At 37.1% G+C, this 26,633-nt stretch overlaps 1 protein-coding gene across 2 annotated transcripts in view; it reads left to right on the forward strand.

Annotated features, from left to right (window-relative positions):
* EPS8 (epidermal growth factor receptor pathway substrate 8) overlaps positions 1–26,633 on the forward strand; it is a 139,370-nt gene that overhangs the window by 75,671 nt on the left and 37,066 nt on the right. For both annotated transcript variants that reach the window (XM_026867839.1, XM_026867840.1), the window contains 8 exons: positions 6,541–6,631; positions 7,690–7,763; positions 17,726–17,793; positions 19,741–19,902; positions 20,103–20,252; positions 22,488–22,570; positions 24,584–24,720; positions 26,538–26,611. In XM_026867839.1, the coding sequence (XP_026723640.1) occupies positions 6,570–6,631; positions 7,690–7,763; positions 17,726–17,793; positions 19,741–19,902; positions 20,103–20,252; positions 22,488–22,570; positions 24,584–24,720; positions 26,538–26,611 (810 nt within the window). In that variant the 5' untranslated portion in view covers positions 6,541–6,569. The remainder of the gene's footprint in view (positions 1–6,540; positions 6,632–7,689; positions 7,764–17,725; positions 17,794–19,740; positions 19,903–20,102; positions 20,253–22,487; positions 22,571–24,583; positions 24,721–26,537; positions 26,612–26,633) is intronic.

Raw genomic sequence — 26,633 nt, forward strand, 5'->3', positions numbered from 1 at the left:
TATATAAGATACTGGTCTCCCAGCTGTAGTGATAGTTTCTGCAAGGTCTGCATAATTACCTTGATCATGGTAATTAATACTCATTTTGCTTTAGTTGAGGTGGTTAATTCTCTAAGTAAAAATAGCAGTGAGTGGTGGCTTTAATGCTTGGCATATTTATTAACGTTCTTCTGTTGCAATAGGAATTTTAAGTCTTTGAAGCTTTTCTATCTGTAAAGCTGTTTTATTTTCTTTCAGTATGGTTAATTATAAATCATGGCCCAGACCTGAGTGAAATGAATGGAAATAGGTTGCCATGCCAGAATAAGAACCTGTTTTCAAACAGGGTGGGTTTTTTTTTTTGGTGTGGCAATAGTAAGACCTAAATCTATGAACAGGATCTATCTGAAGTTTATTCATTCAGTTCTTCCTGTTGGTCTTTATGTTTCTCCCCTTCCTCAAAATAAAAGATACCTATCTTAATTGTATTGTTAGAATATTGCCTTAACAGTGAACCACTGGAAAATACCGTAGTAGGAAAAAGATTTAAAGGGCATTTTTAATCTTGTTAGCTTTCCCAACAGAATGCTTCTCTTTTAGCTAACAATTCTTGCTCTGAAGACTGGTTTTAACGTATCAAGTCTCCTACTGTGATAATTATGTCACCAAATTTTCTTAATAAATTTATCCTCTCTCTCCTGTTGAAAGGAATACTGCTAATGAATTTAGCATACTACTTCTACTGAAGACTGAGGAAAAATAGTAGATTTCAGAAAGTGTCAATGAAAAGTCAAAACACATTTGAAACTCGAAAAAGCAGTGTTGATTGAGCTCATCTGCTGCACTGCTCTGTGGAAATGGAGGTGAATACACTTACAAATCCCTTCTCCTGGTGTATTCATTTCTCTGTCACAGTCAGTAATTTGTTGAAATGCTCCTACCCCTCTGCACCCTTAGACAGACAAGTAAATAATATTCTGAGTTTGAGTTCAGCATTCTAGAAGGAGTGAAGTTCAAGGCGGAGAGGGGGCCACATCCAGTCTTTTCCTCCCCACCCCAGGTTTCTTTAGCAGGAACCCATTAGTTAATGCCGCATCCAGCAGAAGGGTTGTTTGGGGATACACTAAAATATAAACACAGGATGCAAGTCAGTGCAGATTTGTATAAATCAAGATGCAATGTGATTAGCACTGATGACCAGGCTAGAAAACTGCTCTGAATCCAGAGAACTGAAATTAACAGCATTTTCAAAATTATTTTATTGTGGCTATTAACATGTTTGCTTGAAGTCCTGATGCTTGTATAGAGGAGTGTATACTGGAGTACCCATTCCTTTCTCAGAAAGCTTTGCCCCCTCATCATTAACAAATGAATGACTTGTCCCCTTTGCCTCTTTCAACAGCCAGCATAGTGCTGAATGAAGTCCAAATGTTTTGTCTTGAAACTGCCTCAGTTGCAGGGTCTGTCTTTTAATTTTTTTGTGTGATTTTTTTGCTGTCATCTCTTTGATCAGCCTCTGGATGCTCCAATCCCCTTATTAGAAGATGGAAAACATTACAGTACAAAGCTGCTGCCAGCCCAACTGCTAGTAGTTTGTCTCAGAGAAATTCTGATATCAATGTACTGAGGATGGAAAATCCCCAGTGATCATTTTCGAAGTAATACTTACTTATGCATGCATGTGCATCTTGGTGTTTACCTTGAGGCAAGATGTTGAACAGCAACAGAACTCGTGTTTGCTCTTGGTTGTTGTCTGAAGCAAGTCCCAAAGCAGAGGGCAGCAGCAACATTTTGTCTGACTCCGTGGGACGTATTTCTATCTGGAGATACCCATTTGTAAAATCTGTGGCTGGAGTGAAGATACAAGTTGGAGAGTGTTGAGTCAGAAACAACAAGGTAGACACAAGAGGAGAAGACACCACAATACAAGAACATGAGGAATAACTAAAGAAATTACCTTGGCATGGGGAAACAAGGGGGTTAAAAGTAAAAACTATTCAAAAATTTAGCATAAGGAAGGAAAGTGTGGGTGGGTGAACACAGTGACGTTTGAGAAGAAACGAATGAAAAATAGTAAGTTGTGCAGCAAGTTACACAGTTTTTCTACATTCTGTACAACAGCAGTTCTAAATGTTGTGGAATAGCAATAAGAGGCATTTTTATTGAATGCATAGTGAGTTACAGTGTAATATGGATACATCTGATTTTGCTGTTTTGTAATATTTTAAAAAGGAAAAGGGTGGAGAAAGCGTGTCCTTTTCTGACATTGCTACACTGTCGGATCCGCTACAGATAGGTGTTACTGTGTAATAGTCCACTTGTTTTTGTTTAGGCTGGAGTTACAGCTTGTGCCTGCTGTCTATCTGGGGAAGAATTCCTGGGGGGTTTTGGGGCATGGGATAAAACAATGACTTGTTACTAATAACATTTACTTAATCAGTAGATAATTATTGTTCCAGCCATTCTTGGCTTTATTTTTCCTTCCCCTACATCCACATCTCCTTAACCCTTCATCCTCCATGTGACAGAATAATTTCTAAAATACTCATGGCCTTAAAGTGTTGTTCTTTTTTTTCCATCTGATACTGTGATCTGTTGCAGAGTGGGAACAGTTGATTCAGGATGAGTAGAAAAGAGCATCAGTCTCTGGAATATCTCATTTTCTTCCATGAGATAGCTCTGCCCTTCTGGAAAAGGGATTTTTTTGAAATAAAACAGTAGATTTTGTAATCTTCAGACGCCTACTAGGAAATTAAATGACAGGGCATGTAAGATGCCAGTGTGTCAGCACATAGATTGTATTGCTTTTATCAGGCTGCCATGCTACAAGATGGGGTGTATTGTAGAATTTGTGCATTTTTTAAAAATCAGTTTTTATGACTGATGCAATCATGTTGTATACTGGTATAATAGTCCTCATGTTTTGGATTAGACAACCTGCAGCAGTTGACTACTAAAGAACCAAAGTATATCTGTCTCAGAAATTATTTGTCTGTTATTAAAGGCTGGACCCTTGTCGTTTATGTTGCTGCTTACTATCAATATGCTAGAGTCCCTTCAAAAACAAAGCTGATGGCAGCAGTGAAGTCCTAGCTGGATTTCTTTTTGTTCAGTCTCATACTGTGGGAAGAGAATGTAGTATTTATTTGTTTTTTAGGTATTTCCTGTTTATAACTATTTTCTTGCTGGTTTTAATAATATATTATTTTTATATATTTTATATATCTTAATATTTCTTTTTTTTTTTTTAGCTACTTTCTTGTTATTATTTTCTTCTTAAATTCTTACTGTTTTCCTGGTTTTGCATATTTCTTGTTCAGAGTAGGCATGATGTCTTTTCAAGATCCTGAGAAAGACATGACCATTCTTGGGTATATTCACAAGTAAACAGTTGATACTGCAGAACCTATTAAAGAGGGAAAATGCAGTTAATTTTGAAGGATGTTTATCTTAAAGTCTAGGACATCAGTGTATGTTGCTGTGAACTGCTGGGCTGAGGTGAAAGGGAAGATTAAAGAGGAAGTGGAGTTTTATTAATAGACTCCTAGATGACAATGGCTTCACAGTGTGCACCGGTTGACTTTTGCTATGGTTGTAAGAGATGAAAGAGCACTTGAGACAAGAAATACATAAGAGAAAGCTGTATAAGTGAATAATAAATGAAGCACTAGACGTTCTGTTATCATTTTATGTTTATTTCCTTCTCTCCATCATGCACTTAATTAAAATTTTAAAGTGTTTGCCTAATTTTTTTTTTCCAGAAACATTTAAATTGAAAGAGATTAAATTGCCTGATAATTTGGGGAAATTATGAGTAGTTTTTTGATGCTGTTGTAAATATTTGACCTAATTACAGATAATGACTGTAAAAGGTTTGTTTGTATTTATATTCAGGAGCTTTCTTGAACCAAGGAATAGAAACATTGCATAGCCTCTTAAAATTGTCATGTCAAAGTAGTTGTCTTGGATTTCAAAAACATTTGGGTTGGTTTTCTGATTTTGTTTGTTTGTTTGTTTGTTTTTTTGTGAAAACTGTTTTAGTAGAACATTGCATAAGGAGCAGGAAATATATTTGGCTTTACTCAACTATCAAATAGCGAGTGGTCTGTTTGCATATCACCTGAAACTCACTAAAACTTTTGTGCTTACTTAGCAGAACAAGCTGGGTGGTTCTTGGTTTTCTTTGAAAAACAGACAAAATTTCTGACTTCAGACTGTCATTATCATTTGATTAAAAATATAATTTTAAAGCTTTTTATATTTACTCTTAAGTGGTGTTATGCCTTACCGTGGGCAAGTATTTAGTTAGGAGACATGTCTTCTCCCCCAAATGTGAAGATCTGCTGTTCAGCTTCATTGCGACTTTAATACTCAGTGTGTTATGTTAACTTCAAAGACTGAAGCTTTAAGTTCTAATATATTACCTTCCTTCTACTTAAAATATCTGTTTCACCACTTTCATAAAAGTAGAGTACAAATAACAGGTATTGTCAGATTAAGATGTCAGAGGAGTAAAATAATTTTGAGGGACTCTAAACCCAAGTTTTTTTCCAGATCTCACTTTAAAGCAGATAGTTGTGGAATTTGTTATAACTAGTTCTATGAAAAAAAAATCACAAATAATAAAAGGGTATGGAAAATAGTGTTATCTTTATAAAGTGTGTATGGAAAGTAAAGGAAGTGGGGGGATACTGAAAAGCAATGGATATAATTTGTGTGTATTTTTTGGATCTGGTCACTCTTAGAAAGCTAATCACAGGATAAACAGGGTAGCAGAATTGAGCAATGGTTGCAGACAATAAGAATTAATAGCTTAGGAAGTGTTGAAGAGCTTAACGGCAGTGTGAGCTGTGCGCTCTGAGTAGCTCTGGTACACACACGCAGTCACTGTAACGGAAGAAGGAGCGCGCAGTGACCTGGCAAATTCTGCTGAGAAAATGAATGTGTTTTTTTTTCTTTCAAGTCATGGGACAATTTCAGGATGCTTCCCAAGGGTTGCAATTGCTAATTAATTGAGCAGCACTCAGCACAGATAGTAATTTCTTTGAGACAGTTGCTAAGTACTGCACTCCATGAGAAGTGGCTTAGAGCAGCCAAACATGCTACCAAGTTGGATACATGATGTATTTGTGGGGATGTGCAGGAGAAATGGAAGTAAAATATGGGTATGTCAGTAAAGATGTTTTGCAAGGAGCAATCAAAGGTTTAAAGGAATTTTTTTTTAAAAAAGCTATGCTAAGCAAAATTACTAAGTATGTGCTCACTAAAGACAGTACCACACTTCCACATGATTACATTTGACACATAATCAATACAGCTTGGTTCTAGTTAGCTTTGCAAACTGCATCTCAGGTAGATGTCAGGCATTCTTCAGAAAGGTGTGATAATGACTGTTTTCAGTACAGAAGACCAAAAGCAGCTTGCACATCTCTTGAACTGACAGAAGTCTTTATTGCTGAGAACAGAATTTGATTTTGATTGTGGCTTTGCATGAGAGAGGAAAGTAGCAGAATATACATGAATACAAAATACAATATGTACTGTAGGTCAATTGGCTGCTGCTTCTTTGCAAAGCAGGAAGAGAACAGTTAAAGTGAGGCAATAAATTGACTTAGTGATTCAGAAGCTGGTTGTAAGGTGGCTCTAGTACACCAAAGCAGGTTGTGCTTTGGAGCTTTGGTTAGGTACAAATTTTATTTGACATACTTCTGACTATTTTGCAAAGTTAAAAGAAATCTTATTTCTATTTAATGACTGGGATGTAGAGAAATATTCAAATACTGTATTATTTGTGTATGTATAAATGAAAGAATATTTGCCCATGGTAAATTTGAATAGAGGTTTGATAATTGTTTACAGGCTTATGAAAGTCACTTTCCAGAGTCAATTTTAACTTCAATAGGCATGTTACTAAATGGAAAAGGCATTCTTTTAACTGTTTCGTCATAGCTTTTCCAGTATTGCTGTTATAGGAGGGGTTTCATTTGGCATGCCAAACTTTTGGGATGTTAAATGTGGCTTTAAAAAGAGGCTTTTTTTTAGTCCCAAAATAGCTAACCAGGTTTACTTTTGTGCTAACAATTGTATTTTGTTTTGATAATGCATCTTTCTAACAATTCAGCTGATGTTCCATAGAATATGTATCAAAGGGTCATTTCAAAAGTTCTGTTTGAAAGAAATAAACTGAGGATTAAAATAAAGCATGTTTGACTATTGAAGTTGCCACTTAGAACATCTTGTTCACTTCTGTAGTAGATGATGTTCTTTGTTTAGTCAGCCTTTTATTTCCAAAGCTATTCCTAAAGACCATTGTATCAATAATAATAGCTTTATTCACAAATTATAAATTATTTTAAGCAATAGCCATCAACTTGCAATTGGGAAAAGTTCCATAACAGGTGTTTAAGGCATCACCGCGATGCAATTAACAACAATTCAGCTTGTTGATGCAATTTCTTTCCCATTTCAGCCGTAATTTTCTCATAAGGTTTGTATTACATCTATATTAAATATTAATCTTTTAAGATACCTCAACTCATATGCTGTTGTTTCTTTTCCCAGATTATTTCCCTCAGTAAGGGACAATAAGAATGAATGGACATATATCAAACACCCCTCCTGGTGGATATGGAAGTTATTTTCCTCAAATGAAGTAAGGTTAATTTTCCTTTTATGGACAAAAAAATAGTGGTGTATTTTCTTCTTTACGCTTTTGTTTCAGATAGAGCAATGATTATGAGATCCCACTAGAATAATACAAAGGCAGTTTCTGTAAAAGAATATGCAGTTTCTAAATCATGTAAACCAAACTGGCAGATATTGTCTGACTGATTTTTGTGTTAATGTAAGGTTAAAGCTGTATTACTGAATGCAATCAACTGGAATAGAAAAATAAATTCCTGTAGCCATAACATACTTATATTACTCAGAGAGGTCTTCATATGTCTGAGATGTTTAAGGTTAGTTCTGAGTGAATGTATTTTTATGCATAAATGATGAGGCTGCCCTTTCCATCTGTGAGAAAATACTGTTTCCCAGTAAGCAGAGCTGAGCAACTGTTACCCGAAAGTGTTACTTTGCCTGAGATAAGAGGATGCTCCCTCTGTCAGGGGCATGGCATTAGGCTCATTTGCAGCACTAATGGGAAATGATCTAATCTGATGCCAAAGAACCTGTATGGAGCAGGGCATCTGTGCTGTCATCTGCTTCTCATATTGTTGTCCCTTTAAAGTGAGTTTGTATATGGCTCATTCTTGTTTTGTTACACTAGAAGGAAGTTGTTTTGCCTCTTCATTTGTTGTAGGCAATGATAGTCCTTTTTAATTCTTTTTTGAAAAGCTGTTAAAATGGTTAATAAGAATTAACACTTGTGTATGCAGGAAAAAATCGTCAAATCCTACCAAGTCTTTGGCATAGTATTTATAATTATGATTATTATTAAGTGATTTTGATTACTTACATTATGGTAATGTGTATACCACAACTCCACTGTGCGTGGTGTTGTATTAACACAACATAAAATAAGGGCTTCCAGCCTAAGTGAAACATGCTTCATTATATTCGTGGTGAGGAACAAATATCCAGTATCATTACCCTCTGTTAGTAATGTAGGTATGTGTAGTCCTACATAAGGGGAGGGTTTTTTCCAATGCCTGTTTCTGTGTGTCAAATACATCTATATAGAAGCTAAGCAGAAATGTTTTCTTCTAGTGGCTATGGTTCCCCAACATTTGCTCAAGCAGAGAGGGAGCAGAATTCAAGAACAAGTGCAAAAGCTCTTTATGGTAAGACGGAATAGTCTCTAAACTTTTATGTTGTTGTTTAAATATTGATAGTGATGTTATGGTGAAAATATTTTATGCATATAAATGTGAAAATGTATATACATATACATGGGTGTGTATATCAACAAAATTAACTAACAAAGAGATTTTTATTCCTACTAAAATGAACTAGGTTATCTAGAAAATATTTTTATGGTTTACTAAGCAGAGAACTCCCACCTGCAATTTTTTTAAGGCAGCAATGTATAAAAAGCATTTATCACAAAACTGAGTGATCCTATAGCTAAGGTATGCACCAGGGAGAAGGCATTCAAGGGTCTAGCTGAGCTATGGGTTTGATTCATGACGTATGTCTCCCCCTGCCTCCCCAGTTTGATTCCCTGCTAGCAGAAGAGGAATTTGCAGTATGATTCTTGCTTGACACAAGGATTTAATGGAAATTTAGATTTGATGTAATGGATTTGGAGTCCTATTTGGTCTGTCAACAGGCTTTGTGACTGTCGAATGTGGTGTTACTTACAAATGTCTAAACGTTGTTGCACTTACTAACTACAAATGCTAGTATTTGTCTTGTCTGTAAAGGCTATGCTGTAGCCCATGGCCAAATCACTGGGAAAGCAGAATGTGGTCATGTTCCTTGCCAGCCACATTGCACTGTTTCCCGTTTGTCCACCTCCACTGTGAATACATCCTGCTGATAGCTGTGCTGATAATTGAAATATAGGCAGCAATGAGACTGAGAGATGTTCTGCTGTGTAAATCTGTGCCTGTTGTCAAATGCTCTTTGGAAAGTCAGTACAATTGATGAGACTGGAAGAATGCGGTTTGCAGCAAGAAGCCAGTCCTGTGCAGGACTCCTCACACCTCAGCCTGCTCTCCCTTGTTGCATCTACCACCTCTTCTGCAGGTTAACAAACTGGAAAGATCAAAGAGCAGTGGCTAATAACTACAACATCCCTAGTAGTAACTAATCTTTTCTCCCTACTATTTTGCGTGGGTTGATGGCTGGGAGTGGCCTTGGAAGTTAGGGGAGTGATGGCACGATGCTTTGTGGCATTAGAACAGCATTAATGTTCCTTGAAGGTTACTGTCCTTGAGTTTGGTTACTCACCTGTGAGCACATAAGAACTTTGTTCTATTGGTTGCCTTGTTGGCTTTCAAACTGCTTTGAAATTCGTGAGGCTAAAAGCCCACAAAGGAGATTGGAGGTCTCCAATCTTTGTATCCTCTAAAAAGAGAAGTGGTGTGGAAAAGCTGACGTGGTTTGGTGACTGAAGGCACTAGATTAGTGTGAAGGTCTGCTTATAGAAAAATCAGCAGAGACAGAAGTAGAAATCATTTGAAACGTTTGTCATTTAGAAATCGTATTAGATGTGAATCATTCTAGGTTTAAATTTATCTCTTTTTTTTTTTTTTGTGGTATGCTACAAAGTCAGTCATTTGACATAGTATTAAAAGCAGGAACTGCAATTGAGGAAAACTCAGAAGTGATCGTTTTAAACAGTGATTTCTCCATCTTATATTGGTTAACTCAACAAACTGATTGTATGTGCTGACAGAAATAGTAGGTGGTAACAGAAACCAGCAAGAGACATTGCAGAAAATTTTTTTTTTTTTTTTTTTTTTTTTTTTTTTTGAGATAGTATGAGAGCCTTGCGCTTTTCTTTTTCATCATCATCATAGTTCAAGAGTACCTGGTTTGAACAGTGTGGCAGCATCAGTGTTGTAACTATGTCCTTTAATCTTCGTGGTCTTCTAAAATAATACCTCTCTGAGCTTTTGCATATTGAACATGTGATGGGATAGTCATATATCAGTAGAAGAAGGAGACAAGTGAGTAAATTTGAAGTATGTAATAGTAAACAGCATGTTACTTTAAAAATACTTAATTGAATTCAGGTGCTAATTGAAAATGCTTACCATAACTAATGTGTGGTGGCTCTTGTAAAATGAATTGTTGGTCTTGGTTTACTTCCATTGCTTGTAGATATATCACAAAACTGCAGCTGCAGTTTCCAGGAACTGAATGAAGTAGAAGATTCAATTATCCTGGAGCTCCGAATGAGGATGTATTGGTGCAGCTTTTAGAGAGGATTTTGCACATTTTACTGCTGCTTCTGTTTTCTGTGCATAAGGCTGTCAGTATCACCAAATGTATGAACTGGAGAAAACAAGACAAACACCTAAAACCTTTCTTAAATTCAGAGTAATTATGTTTTTTTAATATTAGCAACTGTGTTACCATGCTGCTGCATCCCACGTGTCTTTTTGTGATGTTAGGGATTTTTATGCCTGCTGTCCCAAGAGGGGTGGGAAACAGTTTATACCACTGGAATTGTTAAAGCAGTGGATACTACTAGAATTGTTAAAATCTGTTAAATATACTTATTCTAAAATATTTTTATAATTGATTTGTAATTAATAACTATAGTATTTTATTTGAGATCCATGAGAGTGAAAGCCTACAAAGCAGATTGGTGGTGTCTTAGCTTGCTTTTTATATTTTAAATTATGTACACATATATTAAGTGTACATATTTAATTTGTGTAAATACATATTGCTCATGTATTTAATAGATTCATTTATAATATATAGGGAAAAAAACCCCATATATATATATATATATATATATATATATATATATAATTTAACTGTAAAAGTAAAATGGACCACGTTTTTTTGTTTTGATAAAATGTGACCACATAATGTTAGCAGCAAACTTTGTCCATGACAAACTTCCTTTTCTTGGAAGACTTGTGAATGCCTAAAGCACCTATCCATGGGTATCAACAAGGGAAGAAGATACTCAATTTCTTCCAAGCTTAGTAAGGACTGAAAAATTATTAATAATAATAATAATAACAACGTGTATATGTGTGTGTATACACACACATATGTAAATGTCATGGCATGAAGTTTATCTCTCAAGTCCCAGTGCTGAGGTGATTCATAATTGTTCAGTCCTTGGTCATCAGGCAGAAGGTTGGCCGCAGTGCCAGTGGGAAAGAAGACTTTGAGCTTTATTGGTGTTACAGATAGTTCGGTTAAAAACTAGATTGGAGCCATCACTATCTCTGATGTGGTGATAGCAAAAACTTCCTTGCAACTACCTTTTTTTTTTTCCCCTGTGTCAAATAATCACTTTGTTTCCACTCATTTTCTTCCTGAAATGAACTGTTTTCTATTTGCATGATCTCTCACAGAATTGGGAGGGAAGATGCCCTCTATGCATTCTTACGGGGTTTATTTAATCATTTACTTCTTGATCTTTCAATCTGAAATGGGTTTTGGCTCACACCATCATCTGTTGTTCTAGCGTTAGCTTCTCCATCTGTCTTCTGCAGCTCTGCTTGTGGGGAGACGTGCAGTGTCAGTCGGCACCGATAGCCAGGGCTGTGCTGGGTGTTTGCCAGCAATTGACACAGTGTGGAGCAACCACATTTCCCAGGAGGAGTGAAGCTAGTGGTTTGCTCCAAATTGGTACATTATTATATGACACAAAATTGACAGATGTTACTAAAATTGTCTTCACACCGCACATACTTCACACCTTCACATATGACACTAGAAAAGACTTAAGTGTTTTATACATTGTGTTTATACTTTTCATGGCTGTGATTAGGTGCTAGCAGTGAAATTGCATATGTGTTTTTGCAGTGCTCAAATACCTCATTCAGAGCAAGAACTGTAGTGTAATAAATTCAAGGAAATCACGAGCAGATCATAAACTAGGTAAATGAGTCCATTAAGAGAAACCATCCGTGTAACATGCTTATATTATTTGATACTCAAATGAATTAAATTGTCGATTGACTCCTAAACAGTACACTTTCTTTGATAGCTAGTTCCACATAGCCATCGAGGGAAGCTTGTGGTATAAATCTCTGAAAGTGATAGTGTTTGCTTCTCTGAAGATGGTATTTGTTTTGACCTTTCTCCCCAGATGCATAAGTCACATCTCCTGCACTTTGCTCTCAGTCTCAAGCTGAGTTTTCCCAGCTGCTGCAATACCTACTTAAAGGGGTGTCAGCAATCAGTCCAAACCATAAATGCATGGTAGTAAATGAAGTATTGGGATTTTCTGCTTGATGATCTGTAGTAATCATTTATACTGTCACTCCAGGATTCTTGGGACAACTTGTCAGGAAGACTCAATCCATGTCCACATGGATTGCCATCAGATTTCAGAGCTTTGTCTCTTTGTACACTGCACAGACATTTTCCAGTTTGGCTATGGAAGGGGAAGATAGGATCCACCATTACCCTTCTTTGTGTTATCATGACCATAGCATTGATACCATTTATTACATCTGTTCTGTGCAATTATTTGTAAGACATTGGTGGAATTCTAGGCATTAAGATTCCTCATTCCTGTTTTAGGCTTTTAGGAACTGAAAATTTGTTGTGTCTAAAGGTATCATAGCCCTAACCAGCACCTTCCGTGATTCAGGTCATCTGTTAAGACCCAGCCTGAGATCTTGTGCTGCTGGTAAGAATCTTCTCTACCTAGATAAAGAATTAGGTTGAAATGTGATACGTTTCTCTGTGTAGTCTTCTGGACAGTTGCACAGAGCCAGGCTATGGTAGAGTTTATTAAACAGCTTTCTAAAATTCACCGTATTGCTGCACCCTTTTCCAGTTAGAAAATGGGTGAGACCTGACTATGTCAGGTTCTGTTTGTAGCTCTGCCTCAATGGACCTTGGGCAATGCTGGTGTTTTTGTCTGAAATTGTGGAATAGTTACCTTTCCAGAGTCCTTCAGAGAAGTAATTGGGGAGAGCACAGAGTTCTTAGTGCAGTGAGTGAGGGCAATGAAAAGAATGGGCAACTTCAATCTTGAGTCCTGTCTGTCTGTGTCATGTACTGTTTAGTGGTATTTTTTACTTGACTAAAGCTCTTTTGTCAAGAGGTGATTTTCTGTTTTCTGGTGTTTTGGATGCTTCCAAAACGGGTATGAAATCAATACCTTTTAACTCATACTGAAACCAGAAAAAGGGTCCATTCCTGATGATTGGTGAATTCAGTAAGTTCACAAAGACATGAATAGAAGTAGCATCTGTCCATATCAGAGAACAGGAAGAGTATTAGTTTCTGTGGATCAGTGTTTCTGCCTGTGGGTTGCATTTGCAGTAGATTGTGATAAAGTATTTAAGTTTAGTGTTTTCTGCCATGATCCTTTTTTGGTTTTATTTTTTTCCTTTATCCGAGGGAAAATAATTCAGGTAAATTGTGTAGAGATTATCAGCAAGGTTTGAGCTAATTGCAGTATTAAGACTGCAGTGTGTTTTACATGTGGGATGGAAGAGGTGTGGTAATTAGAGTAAATAGAAAAAAAAACTCAATGGTTTTGTTAGTTTTATTCATCCTTTGATAGTTTTATACATCCTATTTGGAAGTCTCTGTTGTAAAATTTCACTTTAGCGTCAATAACTCTTTGTGCATGAAGGGACCTGTGAGAGTCTGAGATTGATTGGGAGGATTAGGAGAGTGAAGTAGAGCATACAAAACACTTTTTTGTTGTTTGTTTTTGTTTTGTTTTGTTTTTAAAATGTTGGGGATTGACCCCAACCAAGAACTAAGGACCTCCTCAATTGCATGCTCATTCCCCCTGTCTCCTCCCTGCAGTGGATAGGAGAGGGAATTGGAAGAGCAAAAGAAAGAAGAAAATGATGGCTCAAGATAGACAGCTTAATAAGAGAAAGAAAGAGTAGGGAGGAAAAAAACCCCGAGTAATGCAAAGGCAGTCTCTCACCATCTCCCACAGCAGACCAGTGCCCAGACAGTGTCTGAGGAAGTGCTACTTTGGAAAGACTACCTGCCAGTTGTATTGTTGAGCATCACATTATACAGTATGGAATATCCCTTTGGTCAGCTGGAGTCAGCTGTCACCACTGTGTCTCACTCCAACCTCTTGTGCACCCCCAGCCTACTTGCTGGGGCAGCAGAGTGAGAAATAGAGAAGGGCTTGGCACTGTTCAGCAACTGCTAAAACATTCCGATGTTATCAACACTGTTTTGGTCACAAATCCAAAACACAGCACATTACAGACTGATGTGAAGAAAATTAACTCCATTCCCGCCAGACCCAGTACATACAGTAATTCAGCAAATTCTTTTACTCATTTTCAATAGTAGGGTGTGAGTTATTTGCATTTAAACATCATGCAAGAAATCAAATGGCATTTTCAGGGGTTTTGTAAAAGCAGTTAGATTAATATTGATGAATAATCATCAGTCACTCTGATATGTGAAAGAGTTGAGGAGATGAAAGCTGCATTTCCAGAAGAATGGAAATGGGCAGCTCTAGGCAAAGAAGAAAAATAAGGAGCTGTATATAGATGAAAAAGACTATGAGAGTCATATGCTCAGATATATCTGACTTGGAAACAGGGAAGCGTTTGTAGAAAGAGGCGGCAGATTTTTGTGTCATGGTAGAGAAGGATACAGAACAGGCTTATATCAAGGCAGTCGACCACCTCAGCAGAAGGGGATGTAAAAGGGTTTGTGTCCTCCTTTCGAAGGGCAAGGTGAGAACTCACACACACTCTCTCTCTCTCTCTCTCTCTCTCTCTCTCTCTCTCTCTCTCTCTCTATGTTCATGTTATCATGGGGGGGATTTTATTCATTCTTCCTTCAGTGCAGTTTATGCCAGGCAGCCAAGAAAACCATCTCTCAGGGATCCTGGGTGATTAGCAGCTGGGTTGACCATGTATGGGAAAAGAGACCCACTTTCTAACTAGTTAATTGTAAAAAGTTGAAAAACAAAGCTTGAGGAGTAACCCTTCCAGAAGCAGTGGAAGAAATTTGCCTGATGCTAGGGTATGTATTAGAAGATGTATTTTGAAGGGTGAATAATTTCAGGATGGAGCCATAAGTATGTACTTCCAGCTCCTTTACAGCAGTGTTGACAGCTGCTATAGGCTACTTCTTTGCTCACCCAAAACCATGTAAAAGTTGCAGCACTGAGCAGTAATTAAGAGCTTGTGAGGTATGCTCTCTTCCTTTTTTGGTTTGGTCTGTAATTGCAGAAAGATTCTGGAAGTTTCCCCAGTTTTAGTTTGCATACTTTACTGCAGAGTTTGGATTGCATCGCTTTCTTGGACTCCCAGAAAAAGGAGTCTCTCAAGTCTGCATAAGTGACGTACATTACACGGGGTTTTTTACTAGAATGGCCTATAAGATATCAGGAAACAGTGGTCAGTGCCCCAAGCCTGTCAGTGTTTAAGAGGCATTTGGACAATGTCCTTAATAACATGCTTTCACTTTTGGTCAACACTGAAGTGGTCAAGCAGTTGGACTAGATGATAGTTGTAGGTCCCTTCCTACTGAAATATTCTGTTCTAAATGATAACTTTGATCTCTTCACAGGTTCTAATAATCACTCTAGCTGCAGTAAAGAAATAGTTAAATAGGAATTGTTGCTGAACTCAATATGGACTGTCAGTTGTTGTGGTGACCACACTTTTTGTTTATTAACACAAACATTGGATTGACACCTGCTAACTGGAAATTTTATTGAAGTTCTTGTTACTATTCTTTGTAATTAAAAATACAGAACTGGAGGGGCTCTCCTTGGGTCTCAAGCGTAGGGAAGCACAGATTTTTATTAGCATTCAGAAAGCTCTCTCTCTTTTATAAAAACACCGTTGTTTTCAGCATGACAGTGTGTTGAAAACCTTCCATCATGTCTATTGTGAGTGTTGTGCTGCTCTGTGGAAGAGAATGTGTCCATCAGTGCTATGGATGGTTTTGGCTACCCTGTCTTAACACAGGACAAAATCTTTGAAGCAGAGCAATGAATCTCTTGCAAAACTTACTCTACTTTTTAATTTCTTTGGAGCCTCTACACACGGCAGGATTTCTTTGTTCATTTAAAACGACTACAACTGTTATTGCTTGCACGTCTTGTAAATCTTACAGTGGATATAAAATTTCTTATCCTTCTTTTATTTGATATCATTAAAAGTAATATTTTTGTTCACCTCTGAGAAGATAATAACAGTCAAAACTGAATATTTGATGCATTGTTAATTGAAACAAGTGACTTGGGTTTTTTTAAAAGTATGTATTCTTTCTTACTGGACAGCATTTAACTATCATTTACAGTCTATAACAGAAGAATATTAGCTGATCCCTTCGGAGGTGCAAATAATTCTGTGGGGTTAAACTAGATACTGCTTTTTAATTCCCTTGTTTTGTTAGGAACAGATGGACTTTACTTCTTCAGATCATCATCCAAACAAAAAAAGAAAGGTAGCAAATCAGACAGTACTGCTTTACTGACTGTTTTGTTGGAGTGTGCTATCTATGTGTATCTATTGTGGTTAAAAAGAAAATCAACAAAAAAAATACTTTAACATGCGTCAAAAGCAGAAATAGTAGTTATAGTTGGAATCAATGCAAATCCTCTATCCAGGGATTTCAGAATGCTTGATAATGAAAGACATCTATTTTGCAATATTCATGCACCTCGTTCAAAATTCTGATAATCCATGGTGGTTTTGAATTTGGCTGATTGCACTGCACACTTCTCTTGCTAAAGCAAGCTGAGTAGCTGCTGTACAGGAGCAGCATGGCTCTGTTGCATGAGCAATGTTTGTCATCATGGGAGGGGGGCTTCATGCCAGAGAGGGATTTCAGAAACTGTGTTGTCCTTCATGAAAGTCACCGAGAACTGGAGACATAATGGTGTGGTTATAAAAGGTAACAAATAATTCTAAAAGTGACACCTGAAAATGAGGGCACTGCTGTATTTGTCCGCACCTGAAATTCCTGTATGAAGGAACCCTGAGCACGGAAGAGACTTCTACAGTGTGGCTTTTATGGTGTCTTCACTGCAGATCTCTCTGTGTCACAGATCATGTGCTTGGTAGCATTTTTTTATTTTTCAGAAAGTAACTTAACTTTCCCATCAACAGAATCACACACTTCTATTTTACCTCCAAGTATGATGAAACTGATGTATTTTGTATATACATCAGGTACCTTCCTTCTGAACAAAATCAAACCACCTATTTTATTTGAAGACCAGAAATCAAGTTACTTAATGAAATGGACAGAAAAGATTGTCTACTTGCACCTGTCAGCCACATCATCTAGTGACTTTCTTCCTTAGACAAAGCTCCTGGTGTTCCACATCAGGCACTTCAGTAGTTATAGTGAAAAAAGAGTATAATCTTCCAAATGATGCTTCCAATTTTTTTCCTCTGAAGTTGAAACATTTTCTTTGTTCCAAATTAATTATTTTGTGGTGGGGGTGTGTGTTGTGTCTTCATCTTGCTTTTTCCTTTCCCTCCTCTCCTGGTTTAATATTAATCTATTGTATAGATTAAAAGGCATGATGTTCCTGATTTTGCTGCGTTGTGTTTTGTTAGCTGAAAAATATTTCTGGTTAGAGATATTTGGTGTGTATTTCTCTCTTCTTTTAAACTGCTTTCCATGCATATTTCTACATTAATAATTCATCAGATTGAATTCTTTAGGAAGAAATAAAGAATGAGTTAAGTCTGTTTTGTGTGTGACTTTGTTTGGTGGCTTTAACATGAGAATTAAATGTATATCAGAAAATGCTTTTGCTTCCAAGTGCATTCATACGAATACAGTAAGCCTGATGCTAGTTATCATATTGCCACCGAAGTGGCAAGCCAGTGATTTTTAATAATCAGGATTCCCCATGAAGCATTTTCAGTCACAACACTGCTCCCCTTTGGTGTCTGGACTCACTGTGACGAGATAGCTTTTGTTTGCACCCACTGGCTCTTTAACATTGTTGACGTAAGTATGATCCTTGTGCTGGGCTGCATGGGGGTGAAGGTTTTTTCTGTTGAAATACAGAAATTAACAAAAGCTCATCTTCTGTTTTCATATCTACAACTAGTCTCAAGTATCTCTGAGAAGTATTCAAAACAGCAGGATAAGAAGTTGAATGAATAATTATCCTTTCTTTTCCTCCCAACTCTAGAACAAAGAAAGAATTATGCACGAGACAGTGCCAGCAGCATATCCGAAACTTCACAGTATCATGTAGAGGTGAGATGAGTGATAAACCAATTTATGGCTTTCAGTTACGTGCAGTTATTTTTGCCTACATGATTTCTGAGGATACATACAATTGAAGGCATACACATCTTTCAAAACATCCTGCCAGCCCAGGGTCACTTCAGAGTAGATTACACTGAAATGTCTCAAATTCTGTAGCTTTGCCATAACTAGCTGAAATTTTGATGTAGAAGAATGTAAGCAAATTTGTGTGTAGTTTGGCAAATGGACAGGATTTCCCAGTGGGATATCAATTCGACTTGTTATGTTGGCCTGTCTCTGAACCTGGCTTGTTGCAAGGATGAGACAGACCAGAAAAACCCTGTGCTGTTAGCGAGGCGCACTGGATGATATTTAAAATGAATACTTTGATCAGTTATAATCAGCAGAGATGACAAAATATTCAGAAAGAGTTGAGCATTAACCCCTAAAAGGCCCCAATAGTCTACTATGGAGTAGTTAAACAAATATATTCTGCCTGCACAGATTCTTCCCCAGTGTGAAATGCAAAGTATATTATTTCCTGTCTTAAGCTGCTTTGCAGAATTACTGCATGCTGCTGTCATATTTTATCCAGGGCTAGATATGTTTAAAATATTCAGCAAAGTAAGCCTGGGTGCCCATATGTAGCCTGTTAAGCACTTTTGGATGCAGTGCCTCATTCTGTTCTCTTGCTTTGGCACAAACTTTCTCCCACTGACATCAGACCACTGTCATGGGTTAAGCCAAGTCTTGCAAATACCATAGATTGTCAGTTCCTTTTTACTGGGTTTTAAATTAGCTGTAAATTGTGAGATGATATGTAAAAGACTCTTAATTTCAAGTGCTTTTATCCTATGATCAGTTTGCAGATGAATACTTGTGTTGCTTCTAATTGTCTGTCTATCTCTCTTTGGATTCTTCATATTGTTTTTGATACTGTACTGACTTAAAAATTAGTACTTGTATTTGGAGTCTAAGCATTCCCCTGCATGCAGCTGATAGAGTTTGTTTCACTTCTTTTAAATACTTTGATTATGTGCAACTTACATCTAATCTCTTGTCTATCATTACTAAGTGCTGTTACCCTGTAATAGAAGAAAGCACACTTAATTCTTTTTTTATTTTTATTTTTTAAAAGTGATTTAGAAGATAGATGTTCAGGCATAGATTAAAATTGGTTCAGCTTGAATGAGTGACCAGGTCTTCAATAAGAATGTGAAGCTGAATTCATGCCTGGATAAAATGAAATAATTTTATGGATTTTCTTGTATGGTTGGCATGTTGAAGGAGAATTTGTCAAAACCATAATGACAAGGAAGCTAGTTGAGGTAATGTCTGTGATTCTGGAGAACATTCCAAGTTGATGGTGAGCAAAAGTAGTTAGTATACTACACATTTATACTGTGATCTGCATAAAAGAAGTGACTGGCCTGTCCATAAGGTATCCCAGTCAGATTCAAGCCTGTTGCCATCAGCATACTAGCTGCCAGCTCTAGAAGAGGTGAGGACACTCCAGGTCAGGTTGGTGGTGGTGGCGGTACGTTGGCGGAGTGTTTCTGGGAAGCTTCTGCTGATGCTTCCTAGATTCAGCTTGCCAAGAGAGACAGGTTTTCACTCTTCAAGAAAGCTAATTTAATAGTCAGGGTTTAATTCTGGCTTTGCTACCCAGAAGATGTCAGAATATTCCTTCGAGTCTAACCACTTACTGCAGTGAGGAAGTGATAGAGGGTGACAAACAGTGATTTTCAAAAATCAGTTCACTTAAAATGACATTATGGACTAAACAACCTCTCTTATGGCTTATTGGTGGGAGCTATCATAGACAAAGGCATGTTTATTCATGTATAATTTGTATTGCTATTTCCTGGCAATTTGAATACTGACACTGCAGAGCACTAGGGAAAATTACAACTTTTTTTTTTTTTTTTTTTTAAAAATGTACGTTTCACTCACTAGCACTTGACCACCTTTGTTTTGGACCGAAAAGAGGCAATGATTACGGTAGATGATGGAATAAGGAAGCTAAAATTGCTGGATGCCAAAGGCAAAGTGTGGACTCAAGATATGATTCTTCAAGTTGATGACAAAGCTGTCAGTTTGGTGGACTTGGAATCAAAGGTAAGATCTGTGAGTGGCAGTCTAATTTTCAGAGAAAGAGAGAGAAAAAAGGGGCACGGGCAGAAAAATGATGTATGTGAGATTCAGTGTTTTAATTAGCTTATTATCACTTACCCTTTTTAACTCGTGCAGCTTTTCTGAGATCAGGACACTGAGTAAAGGTGGTGTTTTGTGTTTGTTTTTCTTTTCTCTTCCGGCAGAATGAACTGGAGAATTTTCCTTTAAGCACAATTCAGCATTGCCAAGCTGTGATGAATGCATGCAATTACAATTCAGTTCTTGCATTAGTATGTAAAGAACCAACCCAAAACAAGCCTGATTTGCATCTTTTCCAATGTGATGAGATTAAGGTAAGATAGTAATGGAGATCTGCTATGACTTATTTGAATAGGGGAAATGTTATGAATTTGCAAGTACAGTGGATAAAATCAAATTATCGGATTTGCAGAAAATAATTCTGTTCTTTTATTCTTATAAGTATGCTTTAAGTTTTATGCACTTATGATATGGACACTACTTATAGTATGTTAGTAAATGTAGTGTAGTATGTGTTGCAAGAGAGTAGTCCAGTATGTAACCTGAATCCTTAGTTTATGTTCAAATATGTTGTTACTGTAAATATTGATTCTTGGGCTCTGTAGCTGTTCATTTAGGTTTGCAAATGAGTAAAGCACTGGAATATATATAGTTTGCATTCACGCTTCTGAAGTGTTGTAAAGGAGTTTATTTCAAATTTATCCTATAATCTGCAAAGGAGTCAACTGAGCCCTGAGTTTTACCTAGTCTTTCCCTTTTTCCTGCTCTTTTTGTTACTGAACAATTAAACCTTCTGTACATTCTCACCTCTCTGTATCTCTGTTGTGCTGGAGAGATAACGAAAACCAAAATATTACTTGCAGGAGGGGCAAAACAGGGAAAGAAATTGTCTCTTATTTGAACATTTCCTTCTAGCATAAATAAATTTTAATATATTTTGCAATACTTCTTATTTCCATAGTTACATATTTTAATTTCTGTTAGTTACTCTATATAATTGGTATTTCTTTAAATTCCAGTTGATAATTTCATGGGGATTTTTAAATTCCTTTGTAGTAGTTCATATAATTGTCTTAAAACAAGACTGTCAATCACGCTGTACAACTGTTTGGAAATCGGTATAGTGAGAGTGATGTGAAGATGACTGTCTGATTCTGTGATTCATTGAACAGAACTTGCTGTTTCAGTGGAAATTGGGATCCTGTGAGGAGTTCAGATGGCAGCATGTTAAATAACGCAGGGATCTTTTCTGAGGTCTGGTTGGACCCAGATTCCCAAAGTATAGAGGTGGTCTTTTTTCTTCAGACTTTTCCTCTGTGTACAAATAAAAATGCAGAGCACATGAGCATGACTTTAATCCAGGATGCCACTTTTCTTCTGAGGTATTTTTTGAGTCTGTGACCATACCCTAGGTTTTGTTCTTTACCCATGAGACTTGGCTGGTTTTGAAAGGTTAGGTCTTTCTCCCTTGTCTTTTTCATGCTTTTGATTAGAAGTTACCATGAACCCCAGGAGCCTCTGCAATAAAAAATTAGTCAAGATCAGTAATGTTTGGGACATTGAGTATTTTTTAAACAGAAAATTGTTAAATAATAAGTATCAAGAGTATGATTAATGGAATTCTTCTGGGTTTAAGTTCCTCATATCCCCTTAAGCTTTTTCTATTATTTCTTTAACCTTAATTTATCTCTCATCCATATTCTGTAGCGCAATTCATTATAGCTTGAGTCCTTTAATCCCCTTGGATCCTAAATTCAACAAAGTCTTGTGGTCACAGCAGAAGTTACATATTCCTCACAAAAGGTTACATACTTCTCCATGATGAAGGTACTAAGACAGATGTGGACCTTTTAGAGTGAGCCAGACACTGACTGATTTGGGCTTTGACAACCTGTGTAGGAAATTAATTTGTCAGAGCATTCTAAATCTTATGAGAAGCTGTGACCTATTTAACACAAGGTCTATTAAAATAATGCCTTAGATGTGCATCAAAATTTCACTTGTGGGCCACTGGTAGAGGCAGACCACAGTTACAGAGAGGCAGGAACCTACAGTTAGGAAATGTTCTGAAAAATTCATCTTCCGTTACATGGAAGAGAAATTGGAGCTATTGTTATTTCTTAAAGGAAACTGTATCACTACAAGTTACTTTCATGATTCTTTATGCTGCTACTATGTCTTTCCCCTAACATACTTGAGAAAAACAAAATTATGTACACTGTGGGAAAAAATAGCCTATGCAACAATGCTTGACTTGAGATAATTACAGCTGTTCAGACAAATTTGGTATCTAGATGGCATACTCAATTGATGATAATGCTTCAGATTGGAACAATGACAAAAATACCAATTGCCAGACAACAGCATTGTGTGTTTCTTTGTTCTGTTTATGTGTAAAATATTTTATCCTAGAACTTTTAAATAAATAGGATTTGATAAAGTATTCTGAAACCTAAAGATGCCCTAAAAAACGTGCATGAGGAGGTATTTATTTCATATATCTGGATAGTCTAGCTGGTGACTGATGGTTTCTGCTTCTGTGTCTTTAGGCTACCTTTATTCATGAAGATATTGAAAGTGCAATCAGTGACAGCAAAAGTGGGAAACAAAAGAAGAGGCTTGAAACACTGAGGTAAAAATCTAACTTCTTGGCAGTATATAGGATCATCAAACAGTGTTACAGCATTCAGAAGCTTTCCAAGTTTGCCTGCTGTCTTTTGCTCTTTTTTGCTGGTTGGTTATATAATCTACATCCAAGACCACGTGTAGAGGCCTTGCTTTAATAATTATCTCACGTTGTCTCAATTTATAGCATCACTCTTAACTTTCCTGATTCCACGTTAGTGACAGGAACGGCTGAAATCAGTGTGACTTGTCAGAGAATAGCATTGCATGTCTCAGTTCTGCATATGGTTCAAGTAGTTCAGAATTTAAATTAAAAACATAAATGCCCCATAACTCTAAGTAAATAAGATTATGATAAAAAGTTTGGGGATCTAAAGATGTTAAATAAAACATCAACTGAAGATTGAATTATATTCTACCTGCCTGTTTAACGATGCTGAAGATTCCTTGTTTCCCTGGTAGCAAAAGCGTCTCTGTTGGTTGGAAAATGTGGTGGAAAAGAGTCTGTTGGGTTCAGAGAAGATTAATAAAGAAATGAGGGGTAGCCAACATTGCTGCAGAAACTAGGGCACAAAAACATTGGATACTGAATGGTAATGGTGGTAGTTTGTTGAAAAGTTAATATGTAAATGTGTTCTAATAGTGTCTCTCAATGACGCTTAGTTTTGTGGTTTAGATAGAGAAGTATCTGCCAGACAGAAATCTAAGTAAAAGTGTTGACATTATGTGAATGAGTTTATAACAGTCTTAGCTACCTGTTAAATTCTGATGTGCAATTTATGAAGTTTTCCTAGAGTAATGGGCACTCCCATAAAAACAAAACAAAAACTGAACTGTGTCTAACTTTATCTGTGGATTTACAATTAAATAAGTAGACTACAGTTTGTGGGACCATAACGGGTATAAGCACAAAGAAGCAGTCTAGAAGGACACAAACACATTGGATGTGCTGGGAAACTAATGAAATTTGATTGGGAAAAGAGTGTAGGTACATCTAGTGGGGAAAAAAAATCTGAGATATCAGTCTCTGAGGGATGTGAGGCCAAGACATCATGAGTGTGACAGCTTAGTGCTGATTACTTAGTCGTATCATGTACGTGCTGGCATAGGGTCATGGGGAGAGTCCCTGCTGCCTCACATTGCATTATCAAGCTGCTGCAAGGTTATTGACAAGTAGAACTGTGGGACATGTGGAAAAGAGTGCTCAGGAGAGTAAAGGAAGGAAGGGTGAAGGAAATGTTTTTTTTTATTTAAAGACAAATAACACTTGACATTTTGTGTTGGTGTTGAATGCCATGAATGAGATGGGATTATAGAGATGAATTCAAGGTGAAGATCTTGCTTTTAAATAGGGGTGTGGGGAAAGGGTGGGATGTGTCTATGACAGAAATTGTTGGGATTTCTTGTCAGTCAGTATCAAGTTGCAGAATGACTTCAAAGACCTCTTTCCTTATGGTATTTAAAACTAGATTAAGAACTGGGAAACTGTAGTAGGGAACACTTGATATGTTTGTATCAAGACAGGATGAACTGGCCCCTGATATAAAAGGGAAAATCAGCCTGTAAATTTAATTGGTTTTGTTGGTAGGGTTTTAAGAAATGTGTGGTTGACAACCTGTCAAATTTAGGGAATAGATACTCAATTGTGATGACTGAAAGGCAACTTCTAATGAAGTCTTTCACACAAAATAGAAGTCCAGCCATTGAACTGCATGTGGCAGTAAAAATGCCACCTACTAAACTGAAGCCAGTGAGTTTACCTGTGTAAACTGGCAGGTCTATGGCACTGCTTGGGGATTTCCCATGTGGCCAGGTGACGAGGATTTGCTAACCCCATCATGGAGCAGGTTTCCTACTGTGTTTAACATACTTGCACATCATGGTCTTTGAGTACTGCTTCCTTGGCAAATCCACAGTAGAAGAGTCTTTGTGAAGCCTCCTTGTCTGCTTTGATTAAGCACTAGAAAATAGAACCTTTTTCCTTCAAGTGTCACTTCTGGGCTTTTTTCTCTTTCTCTAGAATGATATCCAAAGCTGACAGTGCTATTCCACCGCCGCCGAGGGCGCCTGCCCCTGTGCCACCAGGGACCATCACCCAGGTGGACGTGAGAAGCCGTGTGGCGGCGTGGTCCGCGTGGGCTGCTGAGCAGGGGGAGTGTGAGTATTTCTTGGAACTTGCTGCCACACAGCATGGTGGCAAGCAGCTGTTCAGGACAGTAGGTTTTTATGATGCTCAGTATAACAAAAATAATTTGGAAAGAGCACTTTCATAAAGATTACAGTAACTGAATCCAGACAACAGGAATGGTTTTACAAGGTCACCCCTCTGTCCTCACTGAGAGCAGACAGGATTATTCTTCCAGACTAGTTTGAAATGCCCCAAGCCACTGTTGCCTGATCTGGGGAATAAGACCTGACTGTCATAATCTGACTTGTCATTTACTTGCACGTACCCTTTTTCTGACTTTCTGTTCAGAGCTGCTTTTACTTGTGTTTAGCTGGGTGGGGGTGTGGGCTACCAGTTTTAACCTGGGCTTTTTTGTGAATACAGTAACATTTACAGTAACCAATACTGTCATAACTCTAGTAATTTAATGATGCTCTCTCCATTAATAGGGAGAGCATAGGCCATTGGACAATTAAAAAATAGTCACCTTTTAAACCATGATTATAGAGATCAGCATTATTCATTTATATTTACCTTTATAATGGCCTGCATGGCTAAACTAGTTCGATGTGTGTTTGGTGTGTGTGTGTGTATGTGTGTGTGTGTTTGTTTTCTAAAAGTCTTAACCAAGGAGTGCTTGTAGCATTTCTAATGGATTTGGATGTTTTTCTTTGGTGTTTGGGGTTTTTTTTGTTAATCTCTAATGGAAACATTTTTATTTTGATCAGATTTCTTTGAAAAAAAATGTTCTTTAGACAATAAAGCTCCTTCTGTAAAACAGACTGTATTAAGGTTAAGGTGAGGCCTTTTTTGGTTTGTTTTTTTAATAATAGATACTAAAATTTTAGAATTAGAAGTCATTAACCATGGAGTCTTTATTATTTTTGGTTTATTAAACTATATCACTCAACAAAGTACACAATTATGAAAAAAAAGCAACTAAAAATGTTCAGAGAAATCTCTAATGTTAAGAATGTTTCACCTACTAATGTACAGTATTACATCTGTCTTGATTAAAGCCTAGTTTGTTATTCTGCTTGATTTCTCACTTCAGAAAATTTTCATTAGTGGGTCAAGTGCCTTGCCAGACCACCTGTGGATCTGAGTTCCTGCAGTTCCTTTTCTGGAATGTATTTACTGGATCTTTTCTGAAATGTATTTGCTAAAATCCCACCTGTTAATGTAGTTAATGTACAGTGTAGTTAATGTACAATGTAGTACTTAGAGTGACTTAAAAATGCAAAACTTTGACAAAATATTAACCCATGTTGTTCTCAAATAAAAGTCACTGACTCTGTCTATTGTTATTTGGAAATACCAGGTCTGTCACATCATTACTTCCCATTCTGTGTTGCCAGACTTGGCATCCCTTTTTGCTAATTACCTTTTACGTCAAAATTGTCTTCAAAGTCATGTCTACACTCTTTCTTGCTTATTTTGCAGGAGTAGCTTTCAGCACATTTTGCAAAATGGGATGGTTTCTCATTATGTTGCCTTTATAATCTGCCACTTTCTGCTGTAATTTTTTTTATTTCAATCCTGATACCACCCTTCTGTGGTTAAATTTATTTATACAGTTAAGTTGACTGAAAACATACACCTCATCTTTCTTGTGACACTTGGCAGGATCAGGCATTAGGGCACAAGATTTTCAGGTTGTGTGGAGTCCTTGTAGAGCGAATGGTACAAACAGTTTTATCCGTCTTTTTCTTACAGGAGGATGATTTAAAGCATAAACTGTATAGGAAGTGTTGGTTACTAATTCTGTGTATATGGATGTCTTACTCTCTTCTTCCCTTTCCTGCAGTTGAAAAACATAGACAATACCATGATCATGAAGAAACAGCAGAGATAATGGCAGCCAGGATTGACAGAGATGTTGTAAGTGAGAAACTAGAAGCAC

Source organism: Athene cunicularia (genome assembly GCF_003259725.1).
Source record: "Athene cunicularia isolate RWA chromosome 1 unlocalized genomic scaffold, athCun1 chr1_part2, whole genome shotgun sequence".
In the NCBI taxonomy this organism is placed as follows: domain Eukaryota; kingdom Metazoa; phylum Chordata; class Aves; order Strigiformes; family Strigidae; genus Athene; species Athene cunicularia.